General features: G+C 41.6%; 1 protein-coding gene across 3 annotated transcripts in view; it reads right to left on the reverse strand.

The window, feature by feature from the left end:
- The window catches only part of ppp4r3b (protein phosphatase 4, regulatory subunit 3B), a 46031-nt gene that overhangs the window by 24699 nt on the left and 3333 nt on the right, over positions 1–17999 (reverse strand). For all 3 annotated transcript variants that reach the window (XM_078404869.1, XM_078404868.1, XM_078404867.1), the window contains exons 4-7: positions 11642–12265; positions 7546–7623; positions 7349–7465; positions 1260–1376 (exon numbers count right to left, since the gene is read on the reverse strand). In XM_078404869.1, the coding sequence (XP_078260995.1) occupies positions 1260–1376; positions 7349–7465; positions 7546–7623; positions 11642–12265 (936 nt within the window). The remainder of the gene's footprint in view (positions 1–1259; positions 1377–7348; positions 7466–7545; positions 7624–11641; positions 12266–17999) is intronic.

The raw sequence follows: 17999 nt of genomic DNA on the forward strand, positions 1-17999 counted from the left end.
GTCTCTCATGAACACCCCAATCCTTGCAACATCGGGGACTTGATCCTTGTCCTGTAACTGTCTTTATCTCTTCCCCAGTCGATCCTACTGTGATCTCTACATCTTCCCCCACACACATCCAGCCCCATTCTCGCTTTCCTCTTTACTTGTTGATACATTTATGAGGACACTGGGCAAGCATCAGAAAGAGAAGGGAACAGAGAGTCATCCTAGTCGATCTGAATGAGGCAACATAAGAGTAAATTTGAGTAGAGCATGAATGTGGAGAGGTTATGTAGAACAATGTGGTATGCAGCAAAGAAAGATCTTATTCTATGTGATTTGTCAAAAAAGAAACAATATATGCATGCATTTAAAAACAAAGGATTCACCTAGATTTGTCACCAAATGGTTTGATTGTTCATGCTTTTGGCATTTGATTTGATTGGAAATCGCACAAATAAAATCTTTTCAGCATACTTTGGTATACGTGATAATTAATTTAGTTTAGTTTAGAGATATAGTGCGGAAACAGGCCCTTCGGCCTAGCGATCCCCGCATATTAACACTATCGTATACGCATGAGGGACAATTTACATTTATACTAAGCCAATTAACCTGCAAACCTGTACGTCTTTTGAGTGTGGAAGGAAACAGGAGATCTGAGAACAGTCACGGGGAGAATGTACAAAACTCTGTACAGACAACACCCATAGTCGGGATCGAATTTGGGGTCTCTGCTGCTGAAAGCCCTGCAAGGCAGCAACTCTACCGCTGCGCCACCGTGCCGACAATTATAAACTGATTCTCACCAGCTCTTTCCCATCCTTTCACTGCTTTCAACCAGCTATCTCCCTCTACTCCATCAGTCTGAAGAAGGCTTCTGACCCAAAACACCTGTCCACTTCCCTCCACAGATGCTGCCTAACCCAGAGTTCCTCCAACTTTTTATTTTGCTCAGGATTCTAGCATCTGCAGTCTCGTGCATCTCATATTTATTACCTGACTCTAGCCTCTTTCAACTCTACCTTCCACAATTTTTGCACTCAAAACTTTGTTGCTGACTTCCCAACTTGCATGACATTCTGTTGCTGCCCATATTCTAATTCACATGATTTCTGCTGATCACCCAAAATGCTTACTGACCTAGATTTCTAATACCTCACAAAATTTACAGAAGTAAACATTAAATAATTGATAGGATAATCAACATTCCAACTTATTCCAGCTCTATTTTGAAACTAACTTTCTTTTCACATGATAGAAGGATAAATACTTACATCGTCACTCTGTTGAGCTTCCTGCATTACAAACTCGCGCACCATTGATGGACTATATTCTACCAGATAAGAAAATATGTCGGTAGCAGCAGCTCGCACCTGTATATCATCCATACCCTTAGAGTAGAAAGATAAAGGACAATTGTAAAACTAATTAAAATGTACATGACTGTACTTTATTCTTAATTTTTAAAAAATGAGAAAGGCTTTGCAACAGCTGAAATATAATAAAGATTAAAAAATATGTTACCAGTGCACCATTTCAATGTGTACAATGTGAAAACATCAAATTGTTAGACTGTCATTTCTATATAAATCCAGACTTGTTGGATACTCTGTAGTTCCAGCACTTCCCACATATTAAAACTGCAATCTCTTCCATGGTAACAGTAGGGAACTTGTCATCCTCAAACAATGATACAAATATTGCACCATAACAAAGGGATTATCACCCAGCTCAGCTCAAAACATAACATGCTGACATCCATGAGTGAACTCTAAGGTGAGTGATAGAAAAACAAAAATATCACAAAGCAATTTCCTTTACAGACAGAGACTGGAGAATTTATCATGGGTCGAAAAGAAATAGCAGAGGAATTAAAACACACAAAAAAAAACAATACTAAAGACTCTAATGAGAATGAGGAATTGAAAAAGACATGAAGAGAGTGAAGAAGTGTCACAAAATGCTGCCTGGATTAGAGGGTATTAGCTGTAAGGAGAGGTCGGAAAAACAATTTTTTTTCTGCAGTACCCTGGGAGGGATACCTTCAAGGAAACCTGATAGAAGTATGTCAAATTATGAGAGGCATAGATAGGGTAGACAGTCAGACCTTTTCCCCAGGTTGGAAATGTCAAAGACGAGAAGGCATAGCTTTTAGGTGAGAGGGGCAAAATTTAAAGGAAACGAACGGGGTTAGTTTTAGTCTTAAACACAGAGTGAGGGGTGCCTGGAATGCACTACCAAGTATGGTTGTGGAGGCTGATACAATAAGTTTTTAGATTGGCACTTGAACAAGTCACTTTTAGATAGGGCCAGTTCCAATGCTGTACTGTTCCATATTTTATAAGCCAAATTACGAGAAAGATTAGTGAGACTGAAAATTGGTAAGGACACAATGTTCTACGTCAAGAGTTTTAAAATTTTCTAAAATTCCATGGATTCCTGAATGTTTCCTGTGGATTGAAGATTGCAAATGTGACTCCACGATTTTAGAAAAGAGGATGAAAGAAAACAACAAACCACCGACCTGCAGACAAGCATCAGTAGAAAGGAAAATATTGGAATCAATAATATAGAATGCAATTAGCACCTTGAAAAAGACAGGACTGAGCAGATTGAGCATGAATTTATGTAAGTAAAACAATGTTTGACCAGGAGGTCTTGAGGGTTTGGGTTGGATATGGTATGTATGAATTTTATGAGACTTTGGCGAGTGATTGCACAGGAATTTAGTCAATTGGTTAAAGCACACAGAGTGGAGTTTTCAAATACACAGTACGTGATGTTAAAATCCAAAGTACCACCTCTTAATTTGCTCCCGGTGGTGATGGAAGGCTTAAGCACTCACCTACGCTCCTCAGATGTTGAGAAAGGCTGGGCAGACACGTCATTGCGGTTATCAATGTTTCGCTGACTGAGCCCACGACGTCTCCAGTTGGCTCAGCAGTGCTTTCTGGCATCCCAGAACCACCCCCCTCTGCATCTGCCTAGCCAGCTTATTCGGGAGACCAAATGGGGTCTTTCCTCTTCAGCCAGAGCCACTGGCTACTCTGCTCTGCCACTTCTGATGTTTCCTTGATGGCCTGGCATAGGGCATGTCCGTTGATCCCCAGGTCCTTCATCAGTCTTACAGTTGATGTTGCAACGAATCCCCAACATCCAACTTCTACTGGGCAGATCTTTGCTCTCCAGCCCCGCTGTTCTGCCTCCGCTGCAAGCTCTGTATATCGCAATTTCTTTCTTTTGAAGGCTTCCTGTACAGCATCCTCCCAAGGGACTGTGAGCTCCACAAAATACACCATGCGCTGAGAGTTCGACCAGAGGACAAGATCAGGCCTCAAGTTGGTGATGGCTATCTCGGATGGAACTGTAAGCCGTTGGTCCACATCCAGCAGCATCTGCCAATCCTGGGCTGCCTCCAGCTGTCCAAACCTGGTCCTTGGTAGAATTTTCTGTTGCCTTTGTTTCCCCTCCCGAACAAAGGCAATTGATATAACTGGGTTGGTTGTTCTGGGCGGCAGGGCATTGTTGGTTGTTCTCCTGCTTTCCAGAGTCGCTGCCAGGCATTTGAGCACTTGTTTATGTCTCCAGGTGTACCGTCCTTAGGAGAGGCTCACTTTACACCCAGTGAGGATGTGCTTAAGCATGGCTGGTGTTGAACACAGGGGGCATGATGGATCTTCGCCCAGCCATTGGTTGAGATTTAGGGCTAGGAAGGACATCATAGGTTGCCCGAATGAGGAAACTTATCCTGCTCGCCTCCATCTCCCACATGTCCTTCCAGCTGATCTTCCGCTTTTCCACACTCTCCCATCTTATCCACTGGCCCTGTTTAGCTTGCGACACAGCCTTGGCACACCTACTCCTCCCGTCGGCAGACTTCGGCCGCGACCAACTTCCGGCGCTCTAGTGAGGATGCCTTGTTCCAGCAAGGTCGCTTTCCGCCAAGCCCCAAGCCACTTCTTCCGTGTTGGACTTGGCCTACGTCGTCGCCGTGGTGGAGAGCAGATTTTGCCTGCTGTGTCGCATTCTTAGCCGTCCACTTCTTTCCTGTTGCCAGGGTTGGGGCAGCAGCTCGGATGACAGCGTCCCTTGTTTCTGCCAGCGTCATCTCTAGTCTGACTTTAGTGCACTTGAACTCCTCTGTGAGGCTAGAGAGAGGCAGCTGGAGTAGCCCCTGACCGTACAGGCCTACGCTGCTCAGGCATCGAGGAACACCGAACCATTTTCTCACAAAAGAGCTGATTGTTCTTTCCATCTTCTCGACTCTTGTGAGGGTGATGTCATACATGGTTAGTGGCCACATAAAGCGAAGTAGTAAACCAAACTGCAGGCATCAGACTTTCAGCTTTCCAGGCAGCATGGATCGGTCGATGTTCGCCAGGCTGACGATTTCTTGCCCAAGCACGTTTGCCTGATCAGTGTCCTTCAGTTTAGAGTCATTCCATCTTCCTAGACTTTTGATTGGCTTTTCTGACAGTTGGGACAGGTTCTTGATCAATGAAGAACCGTTGATCTGTCAGTTTGCCTTTGATTATAGAGATGATTTGGATGGCTTGAATTTCATTCTGGCCCCAGTGATGTTCTCTTGAAGCTTCCCTAAAAGGCACCTGGTACAAGGTGCTGGTGTTGTTACGGTTGTCATGTCATCCATGTAGGCCCTGATGGGTGGTAGACGGACTCCAGACTTCAGCCGCTCGCCACCCACTACCCACTTGGAGGCCCTTATTGTAACTTCCATTGTCATAGTGAAAATCAATGGGGAGATGGTACACCCTGCCACTCTGCCAATCTCCATGCAGTGCCATGTGGTGGTAAAGTCTGGCATGGTGAAACAGAGCTGCAGATCTTGAAAATAAGCCTTGACAAGATTTGTGATAGTCTCTGGTATCCTGAAGAAGTCAAAGGATGCCCAGAGGAAACTGCGAGGGACAGTTCTGAACGCGTTGGCAAGGTCAAGGAAAATGGCATGCAGATCACTCTTCTCTTTTCTTGCAGTCTGGATTTGGTGCCAAATCATGCTGGTGTGTTCGAGACATCCAGAGAATCCTCGGATGCCTGCTTTTTGGACTGTTGTCTCCACAAAGTTGTTTCTCTTCAGATAGCTGGTCATCCTCTGAGCTATGACGCTGAAATAGATCTTACCCTCTACATTGACGAGACTGATAGGGCAGTATTGGCTGATATCTGTTCAGGATACTGGTAAGGTCTGCGTTTATGGTCTCCCATTCTTTCTTCTCCAAGGCTCCAGGCCATTTCACGTGGGGTTTTCTTCCGCTGATCTGTTTCTCCATTGCTGGTTTTCTTGGCTGGATGGGCACCATACCTTCCTCTGCCTGCATAACTGTGCTCGAGTTTCCTTCATCAGGGGGGCTGATGCCCTGCGAACTTTGGTGAGACTCCGGTCGCTGGACTTCATTCGACTGACTTGATTGACTTCTCAGGAAGTACTTATCAATGCAAGGTCCCTGTTTTCCCTCCCTCAGGCACCCTTTCTTTCCTTGATGTATTTTCAGGCCCTTTGAAGATGTTATTTTCATCCAGCCGCAGGAGCAGACCTGAAGCCTCTTCTCGGATGCTGATGATGCGCATGGTTCTTGTTGAGTGCATGTCTTGCTCATGGTCTTTTCCGTTCCCAGTTCTATGGCCGTATTATCCGTCAATGAGTCTTCTTCCGCCCCCACTCTCACAGACTCTAGGGGTATTCTATCTTTAATTCTGTTCGTAGCCATTAGCGGCTGTCTCCAAAATACTGAATACTATTGGATCCTGCTGACATGGGTAGCTAACCCATGCCTGCCCCAGGTGGGATCTATTTCCTCCTGTCAGCCGTCTTTTCAGCAGTCACACGGTCTTTCCCTTGTTGTCAGCCATTCTATTCACAGAAGTCACTGGATGATTCCAGGGTAAATGTTTTCAAATACACAGGACGTGATGTTAAAATCCAAAGTGCCACCTCTTAACTTGCTCCCGGTGGTGATGGAAGGCTTAAGCACTCACCTACACTCCTCCGATGTTGAGAAAGGTTGGGCAGACACGTCATTGGGGTTATCAAGTGGGCTCCTACTTTCATCAACGTTTCGCTGACTGGGCCCACGATGTCTCCAGTAGGCTCAGCGGTGCGTTCTGGCGTCCCACATATATTGATATTAATTCATAATTTGTTAAGGGCAGATAGTAAAATATGGAAATAAATATGTGACTGAAGGGTGCAAGGGGATGGGAGAGGAAGGGAGTGAGACGTAGGGAGAGAATCTGCAGGGATTGGTACTTGATCTCCAGTTCTCCAAAATCATTTTAGAAGAGGAGATCCACATTTCTAGGTGGAATTATGAGCAGGTAGATGAATGTATAGAGGCTTGAGGAGAATATAAATTGAGCAGGTAAAAACATGGGAGATGGATTATATGGAAAAAGTGTAGTTATCTACTTTGTGAACAAAGCAGAAGTGCTGAGTTTTGGAAGGGACTAAAGGGTCTCAACCTGAAACATCATCCATTTAGTCTGAACAAGGGTCTCAACCCAAAACATCACCCATTCCTTCTCTCCAGAGATGCTGTCTATCCCACTGAGTTACTCCAGCATTTTGTGTCTATCGTGGAAAGCTGGGTTTGCTGCAGAGTAGGCATTGGCTAGATATGGCAGTAAAGTTTAGAATCAGAAGAGATCTCATAGAAATGCCTAAAAAGGTTTACAGATTTCATCAGGCTGGATACAAGAAGATCTTTTTTCTGGCTGAGGGATCAAACTTTAAGAATAATGGATAGGCAAGTTAGGACTGAGATTAGAAAAAAAATCTTCTTGCAAAGGGTGGTGAATCTCTGGAATTCTCCAGTTGAGGATTTTAGAAGACCAATCTCAAGTTAACAGAGATCGATAGACCACTGGGATATTAATGTAATAGGGATTATACAGTGCTGAAAAAATAGCCCTGGGTTGTAACAATTATGATTGTAATGAATGGCAGAGAAGACTCAAAGTGCTAAAAGGACTTCTTCTGTTTCTTATGTTCTATATTCCGCAACAATAAACATAACAGTATTTTATTTATTCAATGTATTGAGAGGTAGATTTAAATAGAAAAGTTTGTCATGCTCCCCAACATTAACTGCTTCCTTCAATTTTTAATCTATATTTAAAAACCCAACAAGTCTCTCAAAATGAAAGCAATTTTAATACATATCATTGGATAACATGGAAGACATTGCAATGAATTGATTATATTTTAATGGCTGGACAGAAATGGTTCATTGGTATCTGAACTAGATTTAGAGGAGCGTGATGATATTAAGCTTTAAAATATAAATCAATTTGACATACAGTAAGTTCAGAAAATTAAAATACCTCTAAAAGTATCTGTACTTACCAGAACTATTTCAAGGGCAGGAAGAATCCCTAAGTTTGCTAGCGTCTTGAAAAATGCATCCCGATTCTGAGGTTGCAATGTTTGAGAGAATGCACAGAATTCCTTTAAGAAGTTCACCTGCGTTTTAGAAAAAAGTTGTCTGAAATATAGTATTGTGCGCTAAATTTAATGTTTTCAAGTTGAAATAGTCAACTTACTAATTCACGTCTCTTATGATCATCTGTTGCTTCATCAGTTAACTGTGCAAAGAGTTCAGTCAAGAATTTTTCATCTTCCTGTAGCAAAATAAATTGCAACTTTCAGTTTTGAAGTTAAGTACAACTGCAACTTACAAGATTGTTTATGTTCATGACTAACTTGTGAAACTGCAATTTTAAAATGTTAATTATTCATCCATTTAATGATCAAAGGTCATGTAGAATATTGCATTTTAGATCACAATCAAAATGATCAATCTTAGCATCTATGGAGCTTCAAAAGAAAATTATTTTCCCTTCAACTATTTTTAATATCTGTTAACTATTGTATAGAAGTCAAGATTCTTGGCAAAACACTTCACATATGATTAAAAGCTTGGCCGCAGATACAACCGAGCAATCAAAAGGATAAGCAGAATGTTGGGCTTTATTTCAATGGATACAAAAGGAGGAAGAAATTATTTATCAATAACAATTAATATAAGATTACACAGTGAAAACTGAAAGCTTTATTTTACTCACTTCAAATGTGTCAAATCAGGCAAATTCAAATATCAAAACACTGAACCACAGATTTCCTCAGTGGACAAATCTGTTGAACCTCTATCCCATTTGCAGACAAGTTCAAAGATTCCATTTCTTTCCGCATTCCCTCCTAGTCAGAGGCCTCTTCAGTTCCATCAGACCAAGTGAGAAAGTATTATGATGAGGTGTCTCTGACCCAAAACACTAATTGCGTTTCCCTTCCCTCACCTGCTGCCTGACCTTCTGGATGTTTCCATCAGTTTCTGTTTTTATAGCCAGTCCACACTGCCTTTCATTTTGATGTACCAAGAACAATTCTAACCATCAGGTTTAAGCAGCATTCAAGTAAACACAATTTAATGCACAACTTCAGCCATTAAAGCCATTTCATGGTATTCATCAGCTATTTTCATAAATGCAGTACATAATGAAATAGGCATCAATACCTTGAAATTGTCAGTGAATAAAAAGCTAATTATGCAAGCAGGCCAATTGCTCTTTTGCAGAGTCAAGTCCCTAAAAAAATTTGCTCCTGCCAAATGTTTAAAAAATGCATCAACTTAGGTATCTGCCCATTAATTTGTTAGCTATTTAAACACGGAGCTTTAATGATTTAAGGTTAAAAGAAATGGAACTGTATTATCAAGTTGGACAATGGAACAAAATATTGGAAGGGTGTCCATTGAAAACCAACAAACTTAAAGCAATATGATTTCACATGAATAACTTGGTTCTTGTTGTAGACCTTTAATCAATCACAAACTGCTGCAACCACTATCTTTCTATTGAAAGGGTGTTTACTGCCACCATGGAAAATTATAGCTTTCCCTGCCAAGGAAGATACCTTAAAGGTATTGCACAGTTATCAGCAAGACTAATTACGTGGTTAGCTTTATGGGTGTTTCTCAGGCTAGCCATTGGAAATTAACGGGAATTAATCTCGATGATAATGTCCCAAATTCCAGTACGATAAAAGAGCTCTTGAACTAGTGTAGCACAGCAAAGATATTAATTGGTATCAGGTACAGGCAACCATAATTTGAAAAAATGCAATGTGTGGAGAATGGGAGAATGCACATTATTAGGTTAGAAATGGAAGCAGCACGAAATTAGCTTTTCAGTGGCAATAGCAGACGAGGTATGGGTGGATGCAGAAACAATCTACCTGGCTGGGAACAGGTAGACCCAGCTGAGTGAAAAAGGATTTGATGATATACTGGGTTAAACAAGACACCAAGTTTTCAGATTCTCGGTCCAGCATTTTGTGGTAGAGCGGATCTATGCATGGACAATATCTCAAATTTACTTCCATATCTTGATCCAGTTAAAACTTACATCATCAGGCAATTTGTCTGACATTCTCAATGTTTTCGTACTGCACATCATTAACAATCTTTTAAGTTCACAGAAACAGCTCCTTGACCAACTCCACGCTACTTCTTGGTCACATGACCAGACAGGCGCAAGCTCATAAGTCATTGGAGCAGAATTAGGCCATTCGGCCCATCAAGTCTACTCTGCCATTCAATCATGGCTGATCCATCTTTCCCTCCTGCCTTCTCCCCATAACCCTTGATACCCGTACGAATCAAGAATCTGACAATCTTCACCTTAAAAATACTCAATGACTTGGCCTCCACATCTGCCTGTGACAACGAATTCCACAGATTCACAGTCTCACTAAAGAAATTCCTCCTCATCTCCTTTTGAGAGGTACATCTTTTTATTCTGAGACTGTGCCCGCTTGTCCTAGTCTCTCACTATGCCAACATCTTCTCCATATCCACTCTATCCAGGTCTTTCACTATTTGGTAAGTTTCAATGAGGTCCTACTTCCTCCTTAGAAACTCCAGCAAGTACAGGCCTAGTGCCGTCAAACACTTATCATGCATTAAACCAATCATCTCTGGGATTATTCTCGTAAACCTCCTCTGGACTCTCTCCAACACCAGCACACAGAGCCTGATACTCCAAATGCGGTCTGATCAGTCCCTTATAAAGCCTCAGCATTATTTCCGTTTTTATATTCTAGTCCTCTTGAAATAAATGCTAACATTGCATTTGCCTTTCCTATTACCAATTCGACTTGCAAATTAACCTTTTGGGAATCCTGCACCGGCACTCCCAAGTCCCTTTGCACCTCTGACTTCTGAATCCTCTCCCCATTTAGCAAATAGTCTACACCTTTTTTCCTACCAGCAAAATGTATGATTGTACACTTTGCTATGCTGTATTCCGTCTGCCACTTCTCTGCCCACACTCCCAACCTGTCCAAGTCCTTCTTTCTCCACACTACCTGCCCCTCCACCCATCTTTGTATCATCCGCAAACCTGGCCACAAAGCCTTCAATTCTCATCCAAATAATTGAAATACAACATGAAGAGTGAACTGCCCTACCACGGACCCCTGCGGAACACCGTTAGTCACTGGCAGCCAACCAGAAAAGGCCCCCATTTACCTTCTGCCATTCAGCCAACCTATCCATGCTAGTATCTTCCCTCTAATACCATGGGCTCTCATCTTCTTTAGCAGCCTCAAGTGCAGCATCTTATCAAAGGCATTCCGAAAATCTAGGTAAGCAACATCCACCGACTCTCCTGTGTTTATCCTGCTATTTACTTCCTCAAAGAATTCCAACATTCATCAGACAAAATCTCCCTTTCCCAAAACCACTAAAATCTTACCAATCACATAAGTCAGGCTAACTGGCTTATAGTTTCCCCTCTTTTGCTTCGCTCCCTTCTTAAACAGCGGAGTAACATTTACAATTCTCCAGTCCTCTGGGACCACTCCTGATTCTGGCGATTCTTGACAGATCACCACTCATGCCACCAGTCTCTAAAGCTACCTTTCAGATCCCTGGTCCAGGTGACATCCACCTTTAGACCTTTCAGCTTCCCAAGTACCTCCTCCTGATTAATAGCAACTCCTTTAACTTCTGCCCCCAGACTCTCTTGAATTTCAGGCATGTTGTTGATGTCTTCCGCGGTTCCCTGGGTCTTGCGTTTTGCCACGGGGAGCTTGGCGACGTGAAACTCTGGGAGCTTCCGTAATGCACCCCAGCTGTTTAAATAGAACCCCCCCCCCCACCACCCCATATTGGTAAAACCTTCACATTTAATGTATTCAGAGAGTTATTCATTTTGACAAGTTTGCATCACACAAAAAAAAGAGTTACAATTAGTCGAGAAAAAAACAGATGTAAATTATTTACAAGTAGTGAACTGGTATCGGCAATTTGGTATTGTAACACTACATTCCTATTAAACAAAGGTAGACACAAAATGTTGGAGTAACTCAGCGGGTCAGGCAGCATCTCGGGAGAGAAGGAATGGGTGACGTTTCAGGTCGAGACCCTTCTTCAGACTGATGATATACTCCAGACCTTCCTATTAAACAAGTTCTTATGAAATTGAATAATTATTTATTACTTTTTAAGTGTGTATTTTCCCAAATGTAAAAGGGAACCAAGATTATTCTGTTGAATCTGTGAGTAACAATTTTCACAGATAAACATCAAATTGAAATAAATAATAATGACAATTACAAAATAAGTAAAATGCAACATACCTGTAACATACTAACAATCTCCACTTTGTTGAAGAATATAAATGATGTAAGTGCAGATAGAAAGTTCTCCTCAAATACAGATGGGGTAGGTAAAATGATATCCTGGACATACTGCACCCTGTATGTCTGGTGAATTTTTTGCTTCAACTCGGTGTCTGTAATGGGTATGACCTCTTTAAATTTGACAGTTTTGGTCAAAAATTCACGATGCTTCCGAGGATGAGGTAAAGAAGGATCATACTCCAAACACCCGACTACATCCATAATGGACTCATCTGAAAACATCCCCTCAAACAGTGCTGCTTTATTGAGGAACAAAATGCCTCTGATAATTTCATACAAGTGATGTAAACCTTCTGTATTGTCATGGTCTTCACAAACTCGGAATAGCTGCAACAGCTTTTTAATATAGCCTTCATTTTCCAAAGCTAGTGCTAACTTTTCTCTGCGGATAGGAGAGGATAGAACAGAGGTCACCAAGTCAGCAATCTCTTCCAATTTGTTTAGTTCACATGGTGGAAGATCAACTGTGTGAGAAGTTTCAGGCATTTCTTCAAATCGCTCTTCTTCAGACTCATCAATAATGTCCTGAGTTATATCAAGTGACGGATCTCGTCCCTGAACCTGCAATAAAAGCATGGGCATGAAAAATATTCTGCCACTGCACCCTGTAAATATATAAATATTGTATATGCTGGAAAGAATGATTTAAAATAATCATTGAGTGTAGTTTTCAGTGAGCACTGATAAATCCAACATTGTTACTTTTAGAAAATTAACCATTTCTTGAAAATTACACACAGTAATTGCTACCCCCAGCTCTCAAGGTGCACCAGCAGGCCCTTCTTCTGCACAATCAATTGACATTGTCGTTGTAGTCCCTGGGAACAGCTCTTTCTTCAGGCCCCTCGCCACCGACAGGACACAGGTGGTCATCATGGGGCTCTCTCCCCTCCCACCTGCTGCTGCTTCTTGGTGTCGGCGGAGGCTGTGTCCACTCCCAGCTCAACCACCGCTGCTTCCTTCTCATGTTGCTCTGTCCACGGCCTCCCTGATAATACCGTACTCAGTTACAATGGACAATCGGCAAGAACGGACATTATAACCGCCCCCCCGCCCCCCCCATCCCAAGGTCTGTTATGAGGGTTTATAGTACTGTCAAACCAATGTAACTTCAGATGCTCTAGATCAATCAGGTGACAAAAGGTAGCTATGCTAGCCTTATAGAAAAAGTGGCTTACTGTTCGTTTTGTCCATGACTGCAATTAGGGGATGATAATCACAATTAGGGAACAGTCAAGAGATTTCTTCCACAAGACTGACTGCCCGCAATACAACATCATGACACTTAACACAACAGCTTAACAACAAACATTGACAGAATTACAGGACTGAAATAACAAAAGGAACGAAATTTTATGTACAGAAAATGATTATAGGACGCAAGCATAAAATTCTTTGCAAAGATAGTTCATCTGCAACTTAACCACACCCTGCCCCCCCCCCCCAAGGCTTCAATAAGTCATGGATCTGATCATTGCTTAGCAATATTGTCTTCCACAAAGTCCATTTCAACCAACTATTAAAATACTCAGATTAATGTTTCCAATGTTTGCTTTCATTATTATGAGAATCCGAGATGTGGAATTAGGAAAAATGGCGAATATATTTACTCCTATTTTAGGGTAATGTCCACTACTTTTCCACTCTGATGCATCAGCACTTCTTCAACCATTTCTAAATGAGCTCCTCAATTAAACATGTAAATTTCCAATTTCCAGAACACAGGAGGCACAGCTGGTAGAGCTGCTGCCTCACATTGCTGGAGAACCAGGTTTAATCCTGCCCTAGGGTGCTGTCGGTGTCGAGTTGGCACATTCTCACTGCGACTGCACGAGTTTTCTCTGGCTGCTCTGCTTTCCTCCCACATACCAAAGATGTGCATGTTTGTAGGTTAATTGGCCTCTGTTAATTGCCCCTAGTATGTAGGGAGTGGATGCGAAGGTGGGATAACATAGAACTAATGTGAACAGGTGTTCAATAATCAGCATGGACTCTTCGGGCCGATGGGTCGTTTCCATAATGTACTTTTCAATCAATCAAAAAACTTCAGAACCCTGGGGTAAATTTTAGGGGAAAACAAAACAATGGCAATGCACCACATTATCAAAAGATGCAACTTGAAAAATTGAAACATGACCAAACTTCAGCTCACTTTTATTAGGGGCATAGACTACATTCAGAAGAAAGACAACGTGCTGGCCCAGACCATAAATGTTTATAAAAACTTACAAAATGTGCAAGTGTTCTTCCTCTCTAGCTTTCTATGAAAGGATTGTACTCTTTGAAATCATCAATATCTCTAAATTTTCTTTATGTTGATGTTTCAAAACTGTCAATTATCTAGACTATTATTTCCAGAGAGTTGCCTGCTGATGGGTACCTTAACAAGTCAAGTAACTTCAAGTGTCTGAAGATTTGATTCTCGATCCCAAAGCAATGGATGGCTAATCTTTTACGGACACATATATATTAATTTCTCGAGGACTCAAGGGGCTGCAGATGCTGGAATCTTGAGCAAACCCAAAGTGCTGGAGGAGTTTCGCAGGTCAAGGAGCACTTGGGAAGAAATGGGCAGGTGACTTTGTGTCTGGTCCCTTCTTCAGACTGATTTGAGTTGGGGAGAAAACTGGAAAAGAGAGGTAGGAATGGGAGAAAAGCTGGCAACTGATGGGTGAATACAGGTGAGGTGGGGTTGATTGGTAGACAGGTGGAGAAAGTGACAAAGATTAAAGTAGACGCTGGAATCTTACGTAGAACAATTTGGTTGCCTAAATATTTTACGGCTTTATAAAACTTGGGCGAGGACTGGAGCCTAGTAGTGAGAAAAAAAATACTAGGTCAACCCAGAGACATAACAGGAGTAGTGACCATCTGCCTGCCAAAACCTCCCTCAGTTGTGTTCACATGCCACACTTTGTGCTGCCCCTCCTCTTCCCCCCGCCCTCTCCCCAATCAATCTTAATAAGTGTCCTGACCCAAAACATCACCCGCCCATGTTTTCCAAGGATGCCGCCTGACCCACTGAGTTACTCCAACAATTTGTGCCTTTTGTTTTGTAAACCAGTAGCTGCAGTTCATTATTTCTACATTCTGGATTTATGATGGGTTAAATATAATTATAAATTCTCCAGGAAGAGTAGACAATTCATTAAAGCTCTTGTAGGTAACTTGGCAACTGTAATGTTCTTGCAGAAGCAATAAGCGATGTAAAAGTAAAATACTGACGTTCAATTCTGAACTCATACTTTGACTCAAAATGATATGTTAAATTGGTAACTAAAATTCCTTTAGTGAAATCAGTTGCATCACTGTTAACAATGAACAAATTGATAGCTAGACATTGTCCCTAGTGTGTGTAGGATAGTGTTAATGTGCGGGGATCGCTGGGCGGCGCGGACTTGGTGGGCCGAAAAGGCCTGTTTCCGCGCTGTATCTGAAATATGAAATATAATATGAAATATCTACTCTTAAAGGTCATGGGATGTCATCCACACATCATTCCAGGTGGATTTGATTTATGTATTGCATTATGTTAGATTAGGTTTGTGGTGGATATGTTAACTTTTATGTAGTTGTGTGTCTTGTCTTTTTTTTAAAAGTATGGCTCTATGGTAAATCGAATTTCACTGTACCTTAATTGGTGCATGTGACAATAAACTGACCTTGACACATAAATAACTTTTCCAAAAATTAACTGCCTGAAAAATGGGATAAATTGAAAAAGATCAAGATTAATAAAAATTATTGTCATGCATTGGGCTACTTTCGTATTTGCTGCTGGCTCAAAATTGGAAGGTAGAATGCAATGGAGCCTGTGCATCCAATCCAGATGGCTACCAAAATAAAGGAGTTTGGAGAGAGGTGCCATAAAGTCAGGGATTCCCAGTTTGACTGGGCAATGAGATCCAACAAAGTCATAGAGCTCAAACTATACTGGGCCTGGATAATACTAATCTCAGACCATGTCTCACAATCACTACTCAAGGTGCATTTGTTGTGGATGCTTTAAGCTCTCAATTATTTGTCATCACCTTCATTACAGCCTTTCCATGAGGCACAGTGCATCACAAGCAGAAACAAATGTCCAATAAGCTGGGGACTAAAGGTACAGAGAATATGCGTCTCCCCTGGGTAAAGGTTCTTATAGCTATGAGACCTGAGAAAAAGTTAACAATGAAAAACTACTACTTCCTGGAATAATCTTAAATAACTTGGCATGGAAAATATTTTCCTTGTGACATACTGTAAATGCTTTGATGGTATGTTATGAGTAAAACGATAAAACAAAATGTGGCACATCCTTGTTACATGAATTAGACACACATAGGCAAAGCATCCTTTCAAGAATTTCAATCAAATGTAATAGGGACACATTCAGCTATAGCAAATCATTAACAGCTGAGAATAGCTATGACGAAATGATTTAATTTTTTCCCCATCTTTCTTTATAAAATAGGAAGCCATTCAGCTCCCCTGCATCAGCTCACAGAGTAATCCCATTTCCTCACTAATTTCCCCTGCAAAATATTTTCCCCACACTCCCATCAATTCTGCCACATAATTACACCAGATGATTTTTACAGTGGCCAATTAATCTACCTACCCACACATCTTCAAGCCAAGAGGAAACTGGAGCATCCAAAGGAAAGCTGTGAAATTAAGGGAAACTTGCAAACTGTATGCAGACAACAACAGAGGGCAAGGATTCCTGGCAGGCTCCAAGTACAGCAGCACCCTAAATCAGAGTGCTTCAGGATTAAACCCGAGGCGCCAGATATAACATAGTTATTTGCTGAGCAACTGCACTGGCCAACAGTTTTTGTAATTGCTACATGTTATGCATGGGTTTTTTTCCCTTTAAAATCTAACTACAATAGGCCAGCACTTACAAGCATTTTCTTTAAAACTATGAAGGCAAATAACTTACAGCACAGATGCCTTTCGTAAGACAAGAATGAATAACACTGGTCTATTTTACATTACAAATGTTACGTTATGATTAATTACTGCTTAGATGGAAAAGAATATTCATCAATTTGGATCTCTGTAGAAAATAGGGGAGCAGCTTAATTATAGTTCACACACAGCATAGGGTCAATCTTTAAGCTATAATTTCTAATGGCACACTACAAATGAAATTCTTAAACTACAACTGCAGACTATTCAACATAGAACATTAACTGAGGACCACAATAAGAACCTACCAAGAAATTTGATTATACAAAGAGTATCCAAGCAAAGGAAAGGTAGGATGCAGATTTACTAACGTTTGAGAGGCACAGCGGTAGAGTTGCTGCCTTACAGCGCCAGAGACCCAGGTTTGACCCTGTCTGTACGGAGTTTGTACGTTCCCCCCATGACCTATTTAGGCTTTCTCAGGGATCTCCGGTTTCCTCCCACACTCCAAAGACGTATAGGTTTGTAGGATAATTGGCTTGGTATAATTGTAAATTGTCCCTATTGTGTGTTGGATTGTGCTGGTGTGCAGGGATCGCTGGTCGGCGCGGACTTCGTGGGCCAAAGGACCTATTTCCGCGTTGTATCTCTAAATTAAATCTCTAATTTGAAAAACTAGAGGCGTATTTACTAGAACATCACTTAAAGATGCAGTGTGTCTAAAATGCCCAAGAGGTTTTCAAGAAGAAACTGCATTATCTCAAATAATTAAGATTGCAGGGAAATTATAGGTGCCCTGGCTGAGATTTATGAGTAGTCATTAATTATCAGAGAAGTGCCAGAAGATTGGGGGATGGCAAATGTTGTGCCTCTATTCAAGAAGGGGTGTAGGGAAAAGCTTGGGAACTACAGGCCAGTAGGCCTAACATCTGTGGTTCGAAAGTTACTAGAGAGTATTCTGAGGGATAAATTATACATGTATCTAGATGGACAGGGGTCAATTTGGGATAGAGGATCGTATTGTAGATAATGAAGATGGTTGTCAAAAAGTGCAGCAGGGTCTTGATCGGTTGGGCAGGTGGGCTGAGGAATGGTTGATTGAAATTAATACAGAGAAATGTGAGGTGTTGCATTTTGGGAAGTCCAACATGAGCAGGATCTACACAGTGAATGGTGGGAGTCTGTGGAGTGTTGTAGAGCAGAGAAATCTAAGAGTGCAGGTAGACACAAAATGCTGGAATAGCTCAGCAGGCCAGGCAGCATTTCTGGAGAGAAGGAATGGGTAACGTTTCGGGTCGAAACTCTTCTTCAAACTAATGTCAGTTTGCGAGTGGACGGTGCAGAAATAAAATGCACTCGGAGACAGTAAGACTGAAAGAACTGGGAAGAGGGAGGGGAT

This window comes from Rhinoraja longicauda, chromosome 9 (genome assembly GCF_053455715.1).
Source record: "Rhinoraja longicauda isolate Sanriku21f chromosome 9, sRhiLon1.1, whole genome shotgun sequence".
NCBI classification, from domain to species: Eukaryota; Metazoa; Chordata; class Chondrichthyes; order Rajiformes; family Arhynchobatidae; genus Rhinoraja; species Rhinoraja longicauda.